This window comes from Podarcis pityusensis, assembly GCF_964106645.2.
Source record: "Podarcis pityusensis genome assembly, chromosome: 6".
NCBI lineage: Eukaryota > Metazoa > Chordata > Lepidosauria > Squamata > Lacertidae > Podarcis > Podarcis pityusensis.
In genome coordinates, this window is record NC_138030.1 from 93051501 (window position 1) to 93074858 (window position 23358).

The 23358-nt window shown below is 44.1% G+C and overlaps 1 protein-coding gene across 1 annotated transcript in view; it reads left to right on the forward strand.

Annotated features, from left to right (window-relative positions):
- Nucleotides 1-14627: 14627 nt before the first annotated feature.
- LOC308480540 (sterol O-acyltransferase 1-like) overlaps nucleotides 14628-23358 on the forward strand; it is a 35448-nt gene continuing 26717 nt past the window's right edge. The window contains exons 1-2 of the mRNA XM_081012207.1: nucleotides 14628-14844; nucleotides 21867-22004. Coding sequence (XP_080868333.1) covers nucleotides 21884-22004 — 121 coding nt within the window. The 5' untranslated portion in view covers nucleotides 14628-14844; nucleotides 21867-21883. The remainder of the gene's footprint in view (nucleotides 14845-21866; nucleotides 22005-23358) is intronic.

Sequence of the window (23358 nt, forward strand, 5' to 3'; positions counted from 1 at the left end):
TTGCAGAGTTGGAAGGGACCACAAGGGTCATCTAGTCCAGCCTCCTACAATGCAGGCAGGAATCTTTTGCTCAGCGTGGGGCTCAAACCCACAACCCTGAGATTAAGAGTCTCGTACGTTACCAACTGAGGAGAAGGCAGAGAAGGAGGCAGAAGTGCATGACAACCTTCCAGACTCTTGTGGGGAGGAATTTTAGGAAAACCAGGCAGGGAGCTGTTAAACAGATTGCAACAGCAACATGGGGGTGGGAGGAGGTGATTAATTGCTTCCCCACCCATGGAGGGAAGCTTGAGGGTGCTTGTTGCTTGTGTGAACACTTAAACGGGTATATTCACATCAAAGGCTCAAAGGCTTTTTTTAACTCAAGAAAAGAGTGGCCATGTGACCTGAGTTAATAACATTGCTAAAGTTTTTTAAACTTCATAACCAACAAGAAATCCTGATGGAATGCACTGGTTGCTTTTTATCAATTTAATCCTGAGTTTATCCAAGCGTACAGAGGAGGGCAACCAAGATGATTAAGGGTCTGGAAACCAAGCTTAATGAGGAACGGTTGAGGGAGCTGGGTATGTTTAGCCTGGAGAAGAGGAGACTGAGAGGAGATATGAAAAACCTTTTAAAATGTGGGCAGTTCCAGAATTTACATCATGTAAATGCCAGTGGAAACAATTTTAAGTTGGCACCAAAGGGAAAGGACTATATGTGTCCCACTGTTACTACACAATGCGCTGTGGAACCTCAAGAAGCACCTCTCCTAATGAGCTTTACAACTTTACAACAACTTGATACATGGAGATAAGAAGATTCATTATGCACGACAAACTGAATATGTCCCAAAATGGGATTCCATAAACAATTATTTTGGAATTTGCATTGATGGCTATTCCCCACCCCCCTTTACACTGCCTTTCAAGACCTAACATGGAGTCTTTCAAGTCTATTTTGTTTAGGACATCAAGTCAAGGAATTTGTAAACGAAGTAGTAATGATACAAAGGAGTACTTAAGAGAAAAGTCTATGAGGAATGATATCAATTTTCTGAGCAAGGTGTCAAGCTGCTGCCAGCGACTTCCGGCTGCTTGCCCAGGAACATATAAAGACAAGGGAATGTTTCTTACTGTCTGCTTTTTATTCAGTATTTACAGAGAGAGGCTATAGCACCCAGCCTCTTGGATAATGGCTGTGCTGGTCCCGGGGGGGGGAAAGGTACTAATACCGTAGCCGAAGTTCAGTCCAGAGTCACTAGCAGGGTAGACGATCACTAGATGAGACGCGAGGTCCGAAACAGGGAGCCGGGCGGGGGAACAGGAACGCTGGTAGAGCAGCAGCAGGAAGCCAGGTGGGGAACAGGAACACTGGTGGGTCAGCAGCGGGCAGCCGGGCGAGGAACAGGAACACCGGAGAGTAGAAGCAGGAAGCCGGGCGTGGAACAGGCACACTGGGAGTGCAGATCTAGGTCTGGGTAAACGCAGGTACTCCACAACGACGTTGCTCCCGCAACCTGGGACCGGGCTGCCTGACCTTTATCTTCTTCTAAGGCCGGGGGCGGTCCCGGCCCCCAGGAGCCCCGCCTCTCCTGGCCTTAAAGCGAGCACTCCTCCTGGGAGAAACCAGTTCCCTTCGCCTCTCTGCCCTAAGCCTCTGCAGTTCAGGAGAGGCCGAAGGGTTACTGGGCCCCAGGGGAGGCTCACCTGTAAACACTGAGTCCTCCAGCACTTCTGGGGCCAGAATGGTTTCACCTGATGCCTCCCCTGAGGATCTGGCACAGGTGCAGGCTCCTCAGCATCTAGGCCTTGCCCCAGTTCAGCCGGCCCTGGAGGCGGGGACTCCTGTGCCGGCTGGGATTCCTCCGGTTCACTCTCAGACTCGGAATCCCAGGCCATCACAATGGCACTGTCCCGAGTGAATCTCCACCCCACCCATCGTCTCTCCCACTTCCTCATTCACCATTCTCATTGTCTCTCCTACAGGTGCTGCTATGTGCCCTCTGTCTTTGAGCTCTTTGCTCTCCTACTTTTAAGGCTCACCAGCTTCTGGGAGATGGAAGGTCTGGGATGCTTTCTAATAACAACCTGTCAGCTGAGTGTTGTTCTGTCTCTCCCATGATTTCCCAGCTTTCCCCCTCATCTGCCTCTGAGCTGTGACCTCCTTCAAACCCCTGTTGTAAATCTATACTGTCTTCCTCTTCCTCCTCCCTGGAAGGGTCAAGCTAGAGAAGCGGTCTCCAACATCCTCCTCTGACCAGTCTCTGACACAAAGTTGGTGGAACATGATGCTGGGGAGATGATAAAAGATGTAAGAAATCATATCTGTGATTGAAGATGGGAATGAACTGTATGAGATGTATGCAGGGCACTGGTTAAATTGTGGAGTAGGCACATGTTTCTTCCTCCTGTGGTTTCAGCATCCCATCGCTGGCAACATTTCCTTCTGATGCTACAGCCTTTGCCAACCTGGTGCCATGACAGGTTTTGGACCACAACCCCCCATCCAAGCACCTGGAAGGCACAAGGTTAGTGAAGGCTGTCATAGTGCAACAGTGCACATCTGTACACATAGCCCACCAGAAGTAGGACACTGCGCAGGCTTCACATGCAGCACAGAAATTTATAGGAGCAAAAGCAGTCCAGAGAATGAAGTAAGGAGATGCAGAGGAGTCAGCTGGGGAAGCCTGGGATGAGAATCAACACCCTATACCCCTTTTAAATGTGTTTTATTTTCAAACTGACAGACCACAATTAGGGCCATCGCTCAGCCTCCCAAAGGTTCTGCTCCCTGGAGACAGGGTCTGAGCTTTCAAACAGGACTGAGCTTACAATGTTGAGTGCTGTGAGGATAGAAAACAGGAGCAGCTTGAAAACACAATTTGCCAGCTACGCAAATTCATCATAACTCAATTCATCATTTGAGTTCTCAGCTAAGGTTAGAATCCAGTGGTCATCAATATGACAACCCTAAGTGCACGATAGTTTACAAAATGTGCTTTGTCGTAGGGTGTGTGTAACAACACAACAATTAATCCACTTTACAGATGTGCCAACAGGTCCAGAAAGGTTGGAAAGCCAAAATACATGTATTCAGTTGTAACAAAGTTTTACTCATAGTAGACCCATTGGACATGGTGAACACTGGAAACAATCCATTATTTAAGAACTGAGGAAGAATTCGTATTTACTGTACTTCAGAACTTTTGTTCATTTGCAGATTCAGAGTAAATCCACTGATAAAATCTTATAGTTAATAAGATAAGATTTCTGCAGTTACTGATAAAGAAATCTCATAAATGCATCTACACCAGGGATTGGCAACCTAAGGCCCGCGGGCAGGGAAAGGCCGGCTGGGCAAGTGGACCTCATTCTGTGCACACAAAGACTTGCTGGAATCCCACCCGACCACAATAACGTGGTCTGAGGAGCAACTGCCTGTCAGAGTAAGAAGTACTGGGTGAGATGAACTGCTGGTCCAACTCAGTACAGTGGTACCTCGGCTTACATACGCTTCAGGTTACAGACTCCACTAACCCAGAAATATTACCTCGGGTTAAGTACTTTGCTTCAGGATGAGAACAGAAATCGTGCTCCGGCAGCCGGAGAGGACAGTTCTGTAGAAGACAGTTTCACACCCAGTTTGAATTTGAGTAAACATGTTTAGCAATGAATGCCAGTATTCACACCCAGGGGCAAATGTCTGGTACCTCTTTCAATAAAAAGTACAATGCCGATGAGTGAGCTATGGATTTGTATCTTGGTCAGGTAAAACTAGAACACTAGTGAGAATACTCTACAGTGGTTTCACAGAGCTGAAGCACAGCTAAGAGAGAAACTATTCAGTTAAGGGGGAAAATACAGTGCTAAGGTCAGATTATTAGCACAAGGCAAACACGCTCAGAGCTGGCTGAGTACCAAGTTACCTGCAACACACAGCATTATCTGAAGGAACATCGAATATCTCTCTTCTTTGCCAAAGTGTTTATAGCGTAGCCCAAGCATTAAGGAAACTCTGGCTTTAATGAGTTATATAAAAAGAGTTACCTATACTTTCTCTTGATATTTGATTAGCGATTTGTGGTCATTTTAACAGCATTTCACTGACGCTCATTTTTAACTGAGGAGTGTATGAAAGCTACTTTGGGAGCCCCCACTGCCTGAAAAGCAGGCTAAAAATAACATAACGATAAATTGTGACGTATGTAAATAGTAATGACAAGCCACTGAATGGATGGGAAAGGCAGGAGGGAAACGAGAAAGAGAAGTAACTTTCCAAAGAAAAAAACAAATGAGCCTGTGTTTAATATTAACCAACTATGTCCTCTTCCTCCTCAGCTTCAATTTCCCCCTGCACATTCATTCTTCTGACATATCATTTGTGTCTGCAACACTAAGGAATGACCTGGAGTAACCTCCACCTTGGGAAATTAACACGGCCTTGCAAGTCCCGGACTACAAGACAAAGATCCCACATGCTTTCCTCAAGACAGATGTGGGAGTCATAAAGCCACGGTAAAGGCTTGTAATATTGCAGGGTGCCCCCTGACCTCGGCTGACCAGCACTCTGAGCTTTACAATGTATTGGAATGTATTAACCTTATATGGTGAAGGGGGCAATAAAAGCCTTGACCGGATGAGGTAACGTGAGACACTGGCAAACAGCCATGCGGCTGGAGAGAGACAAAGGATAATAAAAAAGGCTGCAGGAGGAGAGGGAGGAAAAGGAGCTGCTCCTACCATCATGAAAATATTGCTGGCTCTCTGTGTCATAATTTTATGCTAAACTTCGCCACTTTGTCACGGCTGGCTCCGACAAGTGGTGCCCCGTGTGAGGCTGAATAAAAGAATACGTCTGAGGACTAAGAGGATTTTAAAAGAAAACCGTGTGAGGCAACTTAAAGAAAACAGTCTGAGGCAGACTGAGGCTTTTAAAAGGAAACCGTGTGAGGTTTATTGATCCTAGCAAAGGATATCATCGGCTCACTACGCCCGGAAAGGGCTTCAAGCGCTAATCATCTTAAAAAGATCCCGGTGAGTTCCGATCCCTTATTTTATATTGATTTTAGAAAAATGGGCAGCTCTTTGTCTGCTCCCCAACAGAAATTTTTAAAAGACTTAAAATTTCTCCTCTCCTCCAACGAATTGGAAGTTCCGGAGGGTGATTTAATACAGCTCATTCTGGCTATCAAAGAGCATTCCCCCTGGTTTCCTGCAGATGGGACTTGGGAATTAAAACTTTGGGACAAGATCGGGGAACATTTTCATGGGCTCCCCAGCATAAGTGTTCGGATTTTAAATGCATGGTGCAAGGTTCGTTACGCCATGGGCTCTTTATCACCAAAAAATATCTCTATGGCTGCATTGCCAACACAACCTTCAGCTTCTTTAATTCAGCCTGCTGTGTTAGAGACTGTTCCAATACTTGCTTTGCCAGCAGCTCCAGACCCCAAACCTCCGGACTACAGTTCCTCACCAGAGGACCCAATCCTGCAAAAATACTGTGGTCTGGCTGGCAATGATCCTGCTCTTTCAGTGGCAGAACCAGCTACTCCTTTTCAACGTGCAGTCCTTGCCTCTTCCTTAATTCAGGATACTATGGCATTCCCTGTTATTGTGCCCCCTGCTGGCGCTCCGGCAGGCACCCAAGCCCAACACCAACCTTTTGACTTTAAGATTTTGAAAGAGCTGCAACAGTCAGTAAAGGCAAATGGACTACAAGCCCCATATACGCAGGCGCTTTTAGAAGCCACATTAGCCCAGCTCTTGGTTCCAGAGGCCCATACAGTGTTACCCCTATCAGCTGGTGTTTTGTTTGCCCACGAATGGGAAACTGCCTGCCGTGCTTATGCTCCAGCCTTGTCACAACAAGTCAGAGGAAATAATCCAAATGTTACCCTCGCAGACGTCTTAGATGCCATGTTGGGGCGTGGTCCCTTCGCTCAAGCTTCAGTGCAAGCTACACTGCTGCAAATCTTATTGAGGGACATTGCTCTTGCTGCTAAACAAGCAATGAGAAAAATCCCAGAACCCACCAGTATTCAATCAAGGTGGGGTTCAATCAGGCAAGAGGCAAGAGAATCATATTCTTCCTTTATGGACAGGCTGCTTACAGCAGTGAGTCGCCCAATTGAAAATCCTGAAGCCAAACAAATAATTATCAAACAATTGGCCTTTGAAAATGCCAATGAGGATTGTAAACTTGCGTTACGACTGATAATACACAATCCTGCCACAGACACAGCAGCCATGCTTCGCATTTGTCAGTCTGTAGGTACCCACAAGGCTTATCTGCTGGCAGCAGCGCTAAATGAAAACCAGCCTGTAGCCACCGATACAACTTGTTTCCAGTGTGGCAAACCAGGATCACCGATACCCCAGTGGGGGTAGAACAGTGGCCTCTACCAAAAGAAAAATCCGCAGCAGCGGCACCAGCTATCTCTGACCAACTTATTTCTGAACAATTGACTTTTGGCCACATTGAACCATCTTCATCCCACTGGCTCCAGCAGACAGGGAACGGTTTGCTTTTACATCGCCAGTATATAACAATTCGCAGCCCACCCAGCGATATCAGTGGGTTGTCCTGCCTCAAGGCATGCGGAACTCCCCTACACTTTGTCAACATTTTGTGGGTGATGCATTGAAACCTTTCCGCATGCGCCACCTAGAGGTGCTGCACACGAGCTGCATCTGGCAGTGTTTGCCTTCCTAACCATTTGCCTTGCCATCCTTTGCTGCACTGTTATACAAGGAAGAGAAGCAGACGACCAGTCCAGTTGAAACCACCATATTTCACCTCATCGGCTGGCACGCAGCTGTCGCCAGAATCCTACTCTGGCTGGCAGTATCCACGGCTCAGCCACTTTTGAACTAGAAGAACAGCGTTGTTGAATAAGACTTTTAGGGGAGAAAATTATCATAAGATATGGAGGGATAATATTTTTGTACACGATATGATTATGTTTGCCAGTTTATTGCATGCTTCTAAATGTTGGGTGTGTATGCCAGTCATTCAGGCATAATGCTTCATGGTGTGCCTGTCAATGGATCTTTTCAATTTAGCCTCCAGTACAATTGACCCTCCATGAGCCTCCCCCCATTTGTTTTCAAATTAAAGAGGGGAAAGAATCATGGGGCATATATCCAAACTGTCAATATACATTGAATTTCACTTTTAATAGCTCTTGTTCTCTTACAGGAAGCCTACCATGCAGCTTGGAATCAGAATTCTTATATTCTTGGCTTCCGGATTTTAGTGATCATTATAGTAGTTATTGATTTTAGTGATCATTATAGTAGTTATTTACATTATTTTGTGTTGCTGAATCCAATGTATTCTTTCTATAATCTCTATATGTACTGCATGGTTCTCCAGTCCGCGGCCCGCTTCCGGTGTCAAAGAGTCGCTTATCGCGTATTGACTCTGATATAAAATAAAGAAAGAGGGCATGTGGGAGTCATAAAGCCACGGTAAAGGCTTGTAATATTGCAGGGTGCCCCCTGACCTCGGCTGACCAGCACTCTGAGCTTTACAATGTATTGGAATGTATTAACCTTATATGGTGAAGGGGGCAATAAAAGCCTTGACCGGATGAGGTAACGTGAGACACTGGCAAACAGCCATGCGGCTGGAGAGAGACAAAGGATAATAAAAAAGGCTGCAGGAGGAGAGGGAGGAAAAGGAGCTGCTCCTACCATCATGAAAATATTGCTGGCTCTCTGTGTCATAATTTTATGCTAAACTTCGCCACTTTGTCACGGCTGGCTCCGACAGACAGATTAGTCACAGCTGAAATCCAACATCATTTTCTCAGCAGCTAAACGGCATTAGCTAAGCATCAGGCGCATTTTGCTCTGCTGTAGCAAAGGTCGCTTCTCAGGCTAGCTGACCTTGCCAAAAGGTACATTCAACTTGCCACTTTTCTTTCCGGGAACTGTGCCAATAGAGCAAGAGAAAAGAATCTTATCTTGGACACGATGGAATGAACGCAAGGCTTCTCATCCCCCTTTCCTGGGAAGAGTCCAAAAGAGTCCCAAGACAGGAGCTTTCTGTTCATGCTCAGGGGAACTCACTCAACATGGGGCAGGACTCTTGAGGAGGAGGAGAAAGGGGAGGGAACTGGAAGGGGAATATATGCTCTGTGCAAATGACTGTGAACCCGTGCTTGTTTTGTGAATCTTGCTCCTTTTGCCACCCCGGATGGCAGAATAAAGCTTTTTCTCCGAAACTATTCCTTGAGTGTCTGTTGACTCCCATTTCCCCGTCCCGGGCACAAAGCTCTTCTCACCCGAGGCTAAAAAGGCTACATCAGGAAGTGTGAATGTCAAAAGGCTGTCTAAGAAACCAGAGTATGAATCTGTAACACCTATGCAACAACTGAGGGAACTGAAGTCAAGTGTAATAACCACCCTGAGACGTGAGGGTATAGGGCAGTATATAAATTAAATAAATAATAGTAGGAATAAAATAACTGGAAATAAGCTGAGCCTTTTACCATCTAGTCTAGAAGCCTGCAGCATCTACCTGAAACGTAATAACGGAACATAAGCAACTGAAGTTTAAAAGAAGCTGTGCTTGATGAGAGGCCTGTCATATCCATTCAATTTAGTATAATTATGAATAGGCTAACTGTTTCCTGAAAGAACATTATCTCCTAAAATATTCCTTGTTTTAGCCACTGTGCTCTGTTAAATAAATCTTTCTTACTTGTTCAACTTCTGTTTGAGTCTCCAAGCATCTGATTTTTACCTCACACAAGAACCCAAAGGCGTAGCCAGGATTTTTGTTGGGGGGGGGAACCTCAGATTTGTATTGATTTTGATTGATTTGGGGGGGCAGCTGCCCCCTGCACCCCCACCCCGGCTATGCCCATGCAAGAACCAAAAGATAACCTCTGGTGGTTGAAAATCTATATAATAGAGTGTTGTACGTAGTTTGAATCCGCTGTAATCCGTAGACAGAGGTGCTAGGCAAATTATTTATTTGCCAGGTCTTTTTCCTTCTTTGAAATATTTTTTTATTTGGTTTTACAAATACTGTATAGAATTATAACAATACAAAATACATATCCATATTTAGAGATTTTTCTGAATCTCTGGACTTCCCACCTTCCCCTCCATGGGTCCTATTGTCAACCTTTTCAACTGCATATTATTTCATAATCCATATTTTATGTCTCTCCATTTTGTCCATAATATTTGCTAAATTACAACTTTTATTGCAATCCTGTTAATGTTTGCTTACAGTGGTCTCCTAGATAAATTATAACCCCCCCCCCATTCTTTATTGAAGTTTTGGTCTTCTTGGTTCCTGAGCTTTCCGATCAGTTTTGTCATTTCGTCATGATCCAACAGCTTAGTTTGCCATTCCTCTCTAGGAGGGACTTTGTCTTCTTTCCATCTCTGGGCTAGTAACATTTGTGCAGCTGCCAGGCCTTTTAACATACCACTAAAGCTGTCTTTAACTGATTGTGCCCAGGGATCCCACTCACTTTATTATTCTTTTGTTCTGTGTCTCTTGAGTTTCAAAACCGTGTGTGCATTGTATTGTATGAATTTGTGAGCTGCCCTTGGAGTTTTTAACTGAAGGGCAGCATAAATAACATCTTGTACTTGTGGCCATGAACATTACGCTCGTGTCCATGACTATTCCAAACGCTCAGGAAAACATTCAGTCAGGAACAAAATGTTCATATACCAGCTTTTGTGGGAAAGGATTAGCAAACACACAGAAGAATGATCTGTATGGGGAAGGCTAAGGACTCAGAAATTATACACAAGGAGACACTAGTTGTGGTGAATTGTAAACAGTGAAGCCAGAAGGAAAGGAAATGTCAAAAAGTTCGGACATTGATTGTAATAAACGAAAATCTGCCCTTATTCCCTTATGGGGGACACAAGAGCCCTTATAGAGACCTTTGTAGGTTCTCCATCGGTCTGAGAAAAGAACAGAGACCAGCCAGAGAATATTGAGAAGCAAAGTAGCTCATAAGCCTGATTTTTATTGAACTGTTGCAACAGGGTGCTCCCCTCACACGCAGGAGAGGAGGACCCAGAACCAAGGTGTGCCCACCCTTATACAGACATTTTAAAATGCCCGCCCTGGGGTCCAAGACCACCCCAGAAACATCATACACACATCACAGAAGGGGTGTAGCTCAAGACCACCACCCCAGATACATCATACCTACATCACAGAAAGGGCGGTCTACAGCAGAAATCTGAGTGCTTTGTTTACCTCCTGTCTGGCAAGTTACCTGTTAATGCTTACTTGACTGGATACCCTGGGGAGCCTGGCCAGTCTTTTCTAATGATAAATACTTAGTTCCTGAGCCAGGTCACAGGCTCACCCTATTCATACACAGACATACGCTTAAGACAGGATTTGTGAAAGAGGAGACAATGGGGAGGCTTTTCCTTTGACTTTGCAGAGAAAACATATGGTCAGTTTGGGAGTCAAACTGGTTCCAGGGCTGTTTTCCTGTGCTGCTTCAGACATGTGGTTTATATATTTATGTACGTGTTTGCTTGGTACATTTATGAACATTTATTATATGTATAAGACCTTATTTTTTTTATTTCAATGATAATTAAAATAATTACAGGCTCAATTTGCAAGAAAGTCATTGATAACACAGATATCTTTGACACTGGTCAGCCAAATTACATGGAGGAAGAAATATTGAGGGCAGTCAGGTAGCCAGCTGCTTGAGCAAGCTGATATGTATAAATTATTGGGTGCGATGTTTAAAAGCTCTGGTTCTTGGTTTGCACATTTGAAAGCCACATTTGCCACAGCCAGTGTAACTGCTGATGCTATTTTTCAGAAGGATCAGGTGGGAAGTTTGTTGTCCTGTTAAGAGCTTTGTAAAACTAAACTATTCTCCCAGATGTAATATGGGGCACTTGTGTTGGCAGTACAGTGGTACCTCAGGTTACATACGCTTCAGGTTACATACTCCGCTAACCCAGAAACAGTACCTCAGGTTAATAATAATAATACAGTGGTGCCCCGCAAGACGAATGCCTCGCAAGACGGAAAACCCGCTAGACGAAAGGGTTTTCCGTTTTTGAGTTGCTTCGCAGGACGAATTTCCCTATGGGCTTGCTTCGCAAGACGAAAATGTCTTGCGAGTCTTGAGATTTTTTTCCGCTCCCCCCCCCCTTTTCTAAGCCGCTAAGCGCCTTTTAGCAGCTAAGCCGCTAAGCCGCTAAGCCTTTAATAGCCGCTAAACTGCTAATAGCGCTAATCCGCTAATAGGGTTGCTTCGCAAGACGAAAAAACCGCTAGACGAAGACACTCGCGGAACGGATTAATTTCGTCTTGCGAGGCACCACTGTAATAATAATAATATGTTTTATTTATACCCCGCCCTCCCCAGCCAAGGCCGGGCTCAGGGCGGCTAACAAGCAATAATAAAAACAAGTTGAATGATTACAACTTAAAAACAAAATTAAAATACATTAGAATATTGAAACATTAAAATATTAAAATGTAGCCTCATCACAGGAGAAAGGAAAAGAAAAAAAGAAAGAGAGGGAGGGAATCAAATTGGCTCCAAGCCAAAGGCCAGGCGGAACAACTCTGTCTTACAGGCCCTGCGGAAAGAAATCAGACCCTGCAGGGCCCTGGTCTCATGAGGCAGAGCGTTCCACCAGGCCGGAGCCAGAGCTGAAAAGGCCCTGGCTCTGGTTGAAGCCAAAGGTTAAGAACTTTGCTTCAGGATGAGAACAGAAATCGTGCTCCGGCGGCGTGGCGGCAGCAGGAGGTCCCATTAGCTAAAGTGGTGCTTCAGGTTAAGAACAGTTTCAGGTTAAGTACGGACCTCCGGAACGAATTAAATACTTAACCCGAGGTACCGCTGTATTGGAATCGGCATACCATAACTTATCTAGAGCTTTGGGGGCTACCTAGATCTACTCATAAGGCAGTTGGTTAGAGAAACCCTACTTTTTAACAGGAATTTTGATTCAAAAGGTGGCCATTATCTTTTGGCTCAAGAAAGTTTTCCGTTTGGTTTCACCCCTAATTTCATGGGCATCTGAGGACATGGGGGAGAACTCGTGGGCAGCTTTGAGGGGCCCATTTATTTCTAAGCCGGGTCTTTCATTATCCCACTTGATTACAAGGGGCTGTGATGGCACCTGTGAGAATGACTGATGTTGTGGCCAGGTGTCGCTCCAAAAGGATATAAAAAATGTTTTGCCATTCTTCCTGGGCAATAGTTCTCTTCTATTCCCTGATACGAGTTGAAGTGGCTTTTTCCCAAATGCAGAGTGAACACTTTACAGTTGTTGGAGGTTAAGGGAACATTATGGTGCCAAGTGTGAGGTTGTTAGGGACGCGGGTGGCGCTGTGGGTTAAACCACAGAGCCTAGGACTTGCTGATCAGAAGGTCGGCGGTAGACCAAGAACTCATCTAATCCAGCACTCTGTTCTCACAGTGGTCAATTAGGTGTCTGTGGGAAACCAGCAAGCAGAACCTGAGTGCACCAGTGCCCTCCTCACCTGTGATTTCCAGCATTCAGAGACATACTGTCTGTCACAGTGGAGGGAGAACAGAGCTACTGTGGCTAGGAGCTGTTGATAGCCATATCATCCATGAATTTACCCAATCCTTTTTTAAAGCCACCTAGGTTGCTGGCCATTACTGTGGGAGCAGTTATGCAATGCAATGATGGCTGTGTGAAGAAATCCTTCCTTTTGTCTGTCATGAATCTGCCGACATTCAGCATCATTGGATGACCCCAAGTGAAAGAAAAAGGCTTTCTGTACAGTGTTACCTCTGGATGCGAACCGGGTCCATTCCGGAGCCCTGTTCGCATCCTGAGTAAAACGTAAGATGCATCTGCACGTGCGGCGTTTTGAGTAACGCACTCTGTTACTTCCGGGTTGCCACGGAGCGTAACTTGAAAACACTCAACCTGAAGCACATTTAACCCAGGATATGACTGTATTCACTTTCTCTACATATTCTCCTCCCTCCTTCTAACAAGATTTGTTAGAACGAGCTTCATAGAAAGAATACAGTGGAATGAGCTGGGTGGTAGAGTACTTCTGCAGTGGCAGAATTATGTGGGAAATTGCAGTCAAGCATAACTGCATGGCAACTGGTTAGTATATGAAGGGGCTAATGCCACGGAATTCTTTCCCTTGTCTTAAGTGGGTCACACCCCCTTTTCTTCATAAGGGAGCTTCTTCCTCTTCCTCTCTTTCTCCATGTAACTGACAAAGGAAGACATGTCCAAGCTTAGAGCGCGTGTTTGAAATCATCTTTCTGTATTTTCTACCCAAAGGTATTCTGCCTGTGTTCTCTTTGCTGCTGCTTGGATAAATGCATGAATCCAACCTTTGAATCTGTAAGTAAAGCATTTTTAACTTACTTAGCAGTATGTGGTCTGTTCATTGCAACAGGGGCAGCGCTGGATGCAACTAAACAGGATATGAAAAGGGTCTCATGGCCCACATTCCCATGGTACACTGCTGCTTTACTTTTGTAAGTTTAAACTCTGCTACTGGGGCTCTCCCCTGCTGGAGAGTGAGTTTAGGCCCACAATTTGTTATTTACCTTCCTCTGCCCCCACCTGGTCACAGGGATTCATAATGTTTGATGTTTTACTTTGACGTTTAAATTTGCTGGAAGCCATCCAGGGTGGCAGTCAGATGGGTGACATATAAATTTTTATTATTATTTTTAAAGGTAAAGGGACCCCTGACCATCAGGTCCAGTCGAGACCGAGTCTGGGGTTGCGGCACTCATCTTGCTTTATTGGCCGAGGGAGCCGGCGTGCAGCTTCTGGGTCATGTGGCCAGCATGACTAAGCCGCTTCTGGCGAAACAGAGCAGCGCACGGTCACGCCGTTTACCTTTCCGCCAGAGCAGTACCTATTTATCTGCTTGCACTTTGACGTGCTTTCGAACTGCTAGGTTGGCAGGAGCAGGGACCGAGCAACGGGAGCTCACCCTATTGTGGGGATTTGAACCACTGACCTTCTGATCGGCAAGCCCTAGGCTCTGTGGTTTAACCCACAGCGCCACCCGTGTCCTTCTTATTATTACTATTATTATTGTTATTATTATTATTACCCTCCCACAAATTCAGGGTATAGACAGTGGTGGTGAATATGTTTTTTCCCTATCAGCGCTCACCTCCATCAACAAAGCCCCAGAGATTTATTATGTTAGGAAAGTGTGCATTGTCTCTATCTTCTGGTCCAAGAGTCTTTTCTACGGATTGGTTACATTCGGTGTGAGACTATAATAATAATAATAATAATAATAATAATAATTTTTATTTATACCCCACCCTCCCTAGCCAAGGCCGGGCTCAGGGCAGCTTACAAGCAATAATAAAAACAAGCTGAATGATTACAACTTAAAAACAAAATTAAAATACAACATTAAAATATTGAAACCTTAAAATATTAAAATGTAGCCTCATCGCAGGAGGAGAAGGAAAAGAAACTACAGCATAAGGAAAATTAATAAATGAACACAGAGAGAGAACCAACCCAAACGGGGGCGGCACAAAAAGAAGGCAAGTTTGTCACCACCCGCTCTCTTCTCCCGCAACCTCACACAGGGATTTCTGGTTTTGCAAGCGCCACCTCCCCCAGCAGCACGTGCGCGGACACCGCCAAAGGCTCCCTCGGCCGGCCAGTAGCCGGAGCCTCCTGCCGACGCGCAGCGCCGTTTCCTGTTCCCTCCGCCTCCCCTTTCGCCGGCCCGCCGTGACGAAGGCGGAGGAGGAACCCAGCCATATAGCGGCCGCTCATGCCCTTCCCCGCCGCGGGAGGAGCTGCAAAAGCCGGAGCTGGAGGCGACGGCGCAGGCTGGAGAAGAGACGCGGAAACGCAGGTAGGCGCGCCGGGGACGGTGGGGATCCCGGTGATGGAGGGACTCGGAGTGGGGTGAAGCGCAAGGGCCGGGAGAGGGGGCGCAGGTACCCCTCCTGAACCCCCCCGGTCTCCGTCGAAAGGAAGCGATGGCGTGCGGGGAGGGGGAGAAGGGCGAAGGGAGCCCGTTGGCCGCCCCTTCCTCCTCTCCTTCTCGTGCGTAAAGGCTGAGCCCACGCGCGCCACCGGGAATCTAGAAGGGCATTTGCCGCCTGACCCTGCCCCCCTCTCTTTACTCACGAGTCAGCCACGTTGGATCCAGGGGGATTAGTTGGCCAAATCAGTGTGTAAACGAGGATCAGGGGTCTGGCGAGTTCGCGAGGTTTCCGCCAGAGTTCTCAAGGTTTTCTGATCCCCGCACCATCGTTTTTCGTGCACGGCCCATAGCGAGCGCATGTGGTCCTTTGGAACAGGAAGCTCAATGGAGGATGCGGATTTACTCGGAGTGAGGCATGGAAGGCAGAAACGGCTAGGGAGAAACCGGGGCAAAGGGCTTCCTTTTTTCCACCCGCCTTGGAGAATTATTTAATTACGTAGCTTTATAGAATAAGAGCTTAGTGGGGGCTTTTTTGTTATTTTTTAAGGTTGATTCCTCCCAAGAGGTTACGGCTCGGAAATGAATGATTGTGTACCCACAGTGGGGAAGATGTCACAGAGGGGAGGGAGAAAACTTGGGCAACGATGAAAAGAGGGAAAACAGCAGCCAGTTGGTGGCACCTTAAAAAGTAACATATTTATGGTGGGAGAGGCTTGCCGGACCGGACACCAGAGGCCACTTTTTATCAGGTGTGAACTGCTCCTATCATTTCCCAGACTGAAGATAAGCAGTGGCATCAAATGACAAAGCAATGCAGAAAATACAGTCTGTGCTGATTTGATCCAAGCTTTAATTCAGTTGCCGGCAGTCACTTTCTCTCTGAATGCCAAACTGAGGATAACACTTCATGTGTCTATTCCAAGACAGCTTATGCACTGTTAATCTATTACTCTTTAAGGGTCATGAGTGGGGGCAGGGGATACCTAAGCTGCTCCCTTTCTTTCTCAGGAGGACCCTGGGGTGGGTTAGAGGTCCTGGATTCCAAACCATTAGATATCTCTGACCCTGGGAGGGTCCCAGAAGGAAAGGAGATGAGAGACACTGGAGAAGGCAAGAGTAATAAGGAATGCTTTGCTGTTGGGTCACAAATGCAGTTCAAAGCTGATGGGCTGGAGACACATTGATAAAAGAGATGTCTGGAGAAGTTATAATATAGATCTTGGCTGAAGTACAGTAGTACCTTGGTTCTCAAACTTAATCCATTCCGGAAGTCCGTTCCCAAACCAAAGTGTTCCAGAACCAAGGTGTGTTTTCCCATAGAAAGTAATGCAAAATGGATTAATCTGTTCCAGACTTCGAAAAACAACCCCTAAAACAGCAATTTAACATGAATTTTACTATCTAGCAAGACCTTTGATCCATAAAATGAAAGCAGTTAACAATGTACTGCAGTCACACAATCAATCAGTAGCTGTACTGGGTTCCACACAGTCACAAAAACAAAACAAAAAAGCCGCAAAAGCAGCAAAATAAATAGCAAAAACAGACAGACCTCAGCATAACGCTCAAAATGGAAGTGTGGCACTCAAAACGGAAGCGTAACACTCAAAATGGAGCACATTCAGCTTCCGAAAAAACGTTTGCAAACCAGAACACTTACTTCCGGGTTTGCAGTGTTTGGGTTCCAAGGTGTTTGAGAACCAAGGTACCACTGTAAAGAGTTTTCATACAGTGGATAACTAGAGAAGCTCATGAGTGGGAACTGAACCTCTGAAAGGGGTTCTTCAAAAATCTGACGCAAAACGCTCATTCCCTTTCCGCAGAGGAATTTATAGGGTAGGTGATTCTACAAATTGCAGAGTAACTTGCTCTTGCCCATTTTCTTAAGGACTGCTGTCCTAAGATCTAGATTAATTTTGCTTTCCTGGAGTTCATTTTTTTTAAAAAAAATAATATTTATTAATAGTTTCAGAATTATAGAAAAAACAAGAAGAAAAAATAAAAAGCAACACTGCAATACAATTAAAAAAAAACCAATACAACAATACAGCAAAAAGATAGAAAAAAGAAAAAGAAAAAAGAAACACAGATCCCAAATTACATATCTTTAACTTCCATTTGCTTGTTTCATTGACCTCCTCACACCTCCCTTTTTGTATTCAAATTTAGTTAGTTATTTCAGCAAATTCTTTCCATCTTTCTCAATTTTTGTTAAAAATTTTATCTTAACAATTTAACCTAATAATTAGCTCAACACATACTTTCCATCTTTCCCCATATTTTGTTATTCAAATTACCTTAATTTATTTAACCTTATCTTACCATAAAATACCTTAAAGCTTAAAGCTTAATTCTCAAATATACATAACTCCTGATAACATTTCTGCTAGAGTCATATAGTTTCATTCCAACATTTCCCCTAATATTCATTGATTTTAAGCTAATTCCCTAAATAAAAATTTTCTTTATAAATTTTCTTCCCATCTTCATCCAGCGTCTCTTCTTCCTGGTCTCGGGTCGTGTCAGACCATACTGTCCATTCCATCTAGTCCATCAACCTGGAAGTCTTATGTCCGAGGCCCTTAAGTCTCTTCCATGTCCCTTCTGCAAATTTTCTTCTTCTTGTTTATACTTGCCCTTTTCCTTGTCCTCTGTTGGTCTCTTTCTTAATTTCTTTCCTTTCTCATTGAGGAGTGGGTCTCTGGGGGGTTCCAACCCAAAATTGTCTCCATCTCCCTTCATCAAACCCGCCCATTCCCCACAGTCCCACTCCCCACAGTCATCAATGTAATCCAAAAAGTATTTAAAAGCATATTTCAAGGTCTCTCCACAGTTAGGAACCTTCTCAGCTCCAGACTCCCCCTGGCCCACTCCAACTTCAATCTTCAATGACAGCGGCTTATGCTCCTGTAGGGCCTCGGGTCTCTCCATTTGTATTATTTGAGGTGCATCCGCATCCTCCTCCATTATCTTCTGCACTTGCCCAGTCAGTACAGGATCATGAGTTGGTCCCTGAATGGTTTCTGTCTCAATGTTCCCTGTTTGTCCACAGTTATTAACCACAACAGCCATCAAGTCCATTTTCTCGTTCATCAAATCCATCTTCTCATGCATCTGTTCCAGCAAGGCACTTGTCTTGCATAAAGCAAGCACCCAATCTTCCTTCCAACTCATCTTTAATCAAGGTCAGAAAAAGCTGTTCCCATGATTTTAATTTCACAGCTGTTGAGTCCTCAAGTATTCTGCAGCAACAAATTAACAAGCTCCCTCTAGAGGAGACAATTTCTATTTGTATCCATTTTTTTTTTTAAGGCAAGTCCAACAAAGGAAAATTACTTTCATTTTTCAGATATTTTTCAGATATTTTGTTTCTTTAGAATGCAAAAGGCAACATTGGAATCAGTTTATTTCTCTTCTTTAACTATCTGTCAAAGTATTCCATTCACAGTCAATGAACCTCTCCGACTATTTCTGTCTCTGACACCCCGTTCCCAGGTTAGAGACGGTGGAAACTTATCCTTCTTCACTCCCTCTCCTGCAGGGGTTAAACAAAGTCCCCCCCCCCCTTTTCTCCTGCTTCCAAGGGGGTTTCAGTAATTCTAAATGAAGGAAATTTAGACTTTTTTAACGGCTTTCCAGGCTTTAGCTTACAAAGTTTTTGCTTTAGTCTATATACAAAAAGCGGAAGGCGGACTTCCTGTTTTGAACCTTCCCGCTTCGATGCCAAATTAAGATATTTCTTGATCCAATTTTCCGTTTCTACTCACGGGTACTTGTTTTAAATCCAATTGTCCACAGGAAAAAGTCAGCGCTCTCCGGCAGTGGCTGTGCGGCTTCACTCCGTGAAAGTAGCAATCAGTTCGCAGCACTGCGCCACTCACCCCACTTTGCTCCGGTGCCCCAAAATGGGGTTCCCGGTGAGTAGGGGGGTGTGCTCCTGGTGCCCTGCCGAACCCCACGTTCCCAGGCTTCCTCCGCCTGGGATTTCTAGCGGGTCCCCGCCTTCGTCGCGGCGGGAAGACCAAATTTCCATGGAGCCCGTTCCTCCGGTCGGAGGAACTCCGCCATTCACCGATGGCACTGACCCGGAAGTCTTGCTTTCCTGGAGTTCAAACCCTCTTTGTGATTGTAAATCCCCGGAGGTGGTAGATTTTGATACCCATGTCCCTCCTGCTCCTTTAAAAGTTCCTCTCTGTTTCTGAGGTGATGGCCAGCAGTTTTTATACCTGTTTTAGTCATTTGGAAATTCATCTAGCTTCTTGTTCCTAAATTATACACTGTCACATCTTTTTGTGGTTTGATCACATGGCACCCTATGACTACCAGTGCATTCTGTTGCACTTACCCCTCCCTTGTTTCACTAATATGCAGGTTTCCCGGAGTTCTTTCAACTTCTCTGGTTCTGATTGACTGAAAAATCCAAATGGTCTAATCTAGCACCTGCATCAATTTGGAGCTATCTCAGATCTTTGAAATGCCTTAAAAATAGACTTTTGTTGCTCTTAAAAATTAAATTATAGTCAAATTTCCTTGTTTTAAAACAAAGCTGCTTTAAATGAAATTTGAATTCAAGACAGGGGAGTTCAAAGTTTTCTTCCTTCTATGTAGGAAGATCTGAATTACAAATGAGAAACTTTAATTAAATCAACTAATGCTGAGCTGGTGTGGTGTTGTAGTGACCATGGAACTGAACTATATGGGTCAGGAAATCCCTGGTATAGATCTTGGACCTGTCATGAGCTTACTTTGGAACCTTAGACAATCATCAGTCTCTTGCCCTTCACTTCTCATATACAAGACATGGGATAATAATACTGACCCACCTTAAAAGGTTGTAGAATAGGAGCAAGAAAATGTATGTGAAGTATTTTGAATATTCTAAAATGTTATTTTGATGGCTACATAATTGTTATAATTATAATAATTGGTCTTGAATTGAATTCATCCTGAACTAGACAGCACAGTGAATTTCCAGAAGTGATGCAAAATTCCACACAACACCAGGAGATCTGTGGTTGGGTCCTCCTGTTTTATTTATGTATGCATCCATCCATTTCTATCCTGCATTTTAAAATGGGGCTATGGTTTCAGCTTCTGGTCGAAGCACCACCACCAGAGGATGGAGGGTTCTCACATGCTGTTTTCCAAATATAAATCATCAGTCTCTTGCCCTTCACTTCTCTCATGCAAGACATGGGATAATAATACTGACCCACCTTAAAAGGTTGTAGAATAGGAGCAAGAAAATGTATGTGAAGTATTTTGAATATTCTAAACTGTTATTCCCACCCTAGTTGCTGGTAGCCTAGTGTGAAGTAAGAGTGCAGGTAGAAATGGCTAGTGGCACCTTTGTATCTCCAGCATCTTGTTGTTTGAACGGAAAGCTCTGAGGCATGCAAAAACTCCTTTAAGCTCAGTTATTGCCCTTGGATTTTCTGTGTAAAGTGAATGTCTGTAGTTGGCAGTTATTGGAGGTATTGTAGTGAGTCACATGGACCATTGTTTTATCTTCTTAATGTATGGCTACATTAGTAGTAAGTGGGGCCACCTGGTGCTATAGCCTGACATCCAAGAGAAGTTGTTTTGATGAAACTGGGCTGAGGAACGTTCCACATTGGCAGCTTTTATTTTTCTTAAAATATTGTTTAAGGGAGTCTTAAAAAAATAAAATGCAGATAAACCTGACTCTGAGAAGACGAATTAAAATCAACAGACTTAAAAGTCAGTCGTAACCCTTGATTTCAGTGGGTCTATGGCCAGTGTGACTTGGTTAGATATAGCCTCTTGTTTTGACCTCAAGTTTCTAAAATGATTAATTGATGCTTGGTAAACTATTTTGAATAATAATACTTGCAGATAAGTGTGGAGAGTCTGCTGAATGGAGTTTGACATCTATCATAAGCATAAAGCACGACTCTTAAATAGGCTTGCAGTAAACCATTTGCCTGATTGCACGTGACAAGTAAAAATTGCCTATAGGGGACCTGCTGTACTTTTCCTATGGTAGGGAAGGTGAGATAGTGACCAAATATGCATGTCAATAACTTGTTTTCTCCTTTTGTGGTAAGAGCTAACAAAGCTGGAAACCTTTAGTTAATCACATTTTCTGGTTTTATCTGAACTAGGAAACTCTGGTTGCCAGCTTTGGAACAAACCAGTGTCAAATTAGTGTCAAACTTTGACTTAATATCCCGGTGTGTTCTGAGGTGGGAACTATAGTTTTCTTATTTGGATGAGATAGAAAACTATCGTTATTTGGATGTTTTATGGTTTAATCGTAGCTTGGGCAAAGGGGTTGGTCATGTTTTGCTTATTAAGCAAGGAACATCAGAACTGGCGGCAAAAAAGTGCTGTGTATGTGTGATTTATCTCTCTAAACTGACATATCACCTTAAACGCAAGGGCTGCAAGTGGTGAAATCTTACCTTTATGGAAGATTTCCTTTGGCGGCATTAAAGGAACAAAGATCGGATCAGAAAACATTTCCTGCAACTTTTACCTTCATTAATAGTCAACCGGAACAAATCTTTTGAAAGATACAAGTTTAAGGCAGCCTTTTTAACCATATATCCTGAGATGTTGTTAGATTAAACCATAAAACCATCCTTCCTAGCTAGGAAAACAAGTGGTCAGAGATTATGGGAGTTGTAGTCTAGCAACATCTGGGGACCCAACCAAGATTGAGAGAGGCTGGTTCAGAGAGTGAAGGGAACAGTTTGTGGTTTTGAACAAACCCTATCCTCTACTTTCACAACTTTCATCAGTCTGAAGTGGTGTATTTAGAAATGTTTTCTGGCAGCCAGGACGCCTAGGGACTTGTTTTGTAAAAGAAAGAAGCGCTGTGCTTTTTAGAATGTTTATAATTATACATCGTATAATAAAGAATGATAAGTGCATGGTCATAAAAAGCTGAAGTACTTCATACAAGTCAGTTTTCTCCTCTGCAGTGCGTTAGCCTGACACTATGGTGGGTGAAGAAAATATCTCCGTAAGGAATCGCCGCTCAACTTATGAGACTGCAGAAGAGAAAGAAGACTTGTCAAAGAGGCATGAAGCAGACTGGTCTTTCCCACAATCAAGCAATGGTGAGATTTCTTCATCAGTAACTGCAGAGATCTTACCTGATTTAGCAGATGAAATGATAAGCAGTGAAATGATTTTAAATCTGCATGTGAACAAAAGAGCTGAAATACAGTAAATATGAATCCAATTGTTTCCAGTGTTCACCATGTTCAGTGGGTTTCCTCTGAATCAAACTTTGTTGACTACAACCCAGTGCATGTATCTTTGGTGGTGTAGTTCAACGTGGTACTCAGCCAGTTCTGAGCGTGTTTGCCTTGTGCTAATAACTTGACCTTAGCACTGTATTTGTTCCCTGACTAGTTTTCTTTTAGCTGTGTGCCAAATTTGTGAAGCCAGCGGAGGGGATTCTTCTAGAGAACTAGTATGACCTGACTAGGAAACGTATCTATACCTAAATTATCCGTGTTGTAGTTTTTGTTTCAACAGCTACCAGATATTTGCCTCAAGATGTGAATACTGGCATTCATTGCTAAGCTTGTTTACTCAAATTCAAGCTGGGTGGGAAACTGCCTTCTACTGAGTTGGACCAGCAGTTCATCTGACCCAGTACTGCTTACTCAGACAGGCAGTCCCTAACTCTTCAGGCCCCCTTATTGTGATTGGATGGGATTCCACCAAGTCTTTGTGTACGCAGAATGATGGCCACTCGCCCAACCAGCGTTTCCCTGCCCACGGGCCTTAGGTTGCCAATCCCTGGTGTAGATGCAATTATGAGATTTCTTCATCAGTAACTGCAGAAATCTTATGTGAATAAATATAAGAATTTATCAGTGGATTTATTTTGAATCTGCAAATGAGCAAGAGTACAGTAAATACGAATTCTTCCTCAGTTCTTAAATAATGGATTGTTTCCAGTGTTCACCATGTCCAATGGGACTACTATGAGTAAAACTTTGTTACATGTATTTTGGTTTTGCAATCTTTCTGGACCTGTTGGCACATCTGTAAAGTGGATTAATTGTTGTATTGCTAGACACACCCTACAACAAAGCACATCTTGTAAACTATTTTATCATTTGTGATCGGAAAAAATGCTGCTTTCAAGCCAAGTTTCGGTGTGTGGGTTGTGGGTGTGTAATATTGTGGGTGCCTGGGATGGCTTCTGCTGACCCGTGCACTTAGGGTTGTCATATCGATGACCACTGGATTCTAACCATAGCTGAGAACTCAAATGATGAATTGAGTTATGATGAATTTGCATAGCTGGCAAATTGTGTTTTCAAGCTGCTCCTGTTTTCTTTCCTCACAGCACTCAACATTGTAAGCTCAGTCCTGTTTGAAAGCTCAGACCCTGTCTGCAGGGAACAGGACCTTTGGGAGCCTGAGCGATGGCCCTAATTGCGGTTTGCCAATCTC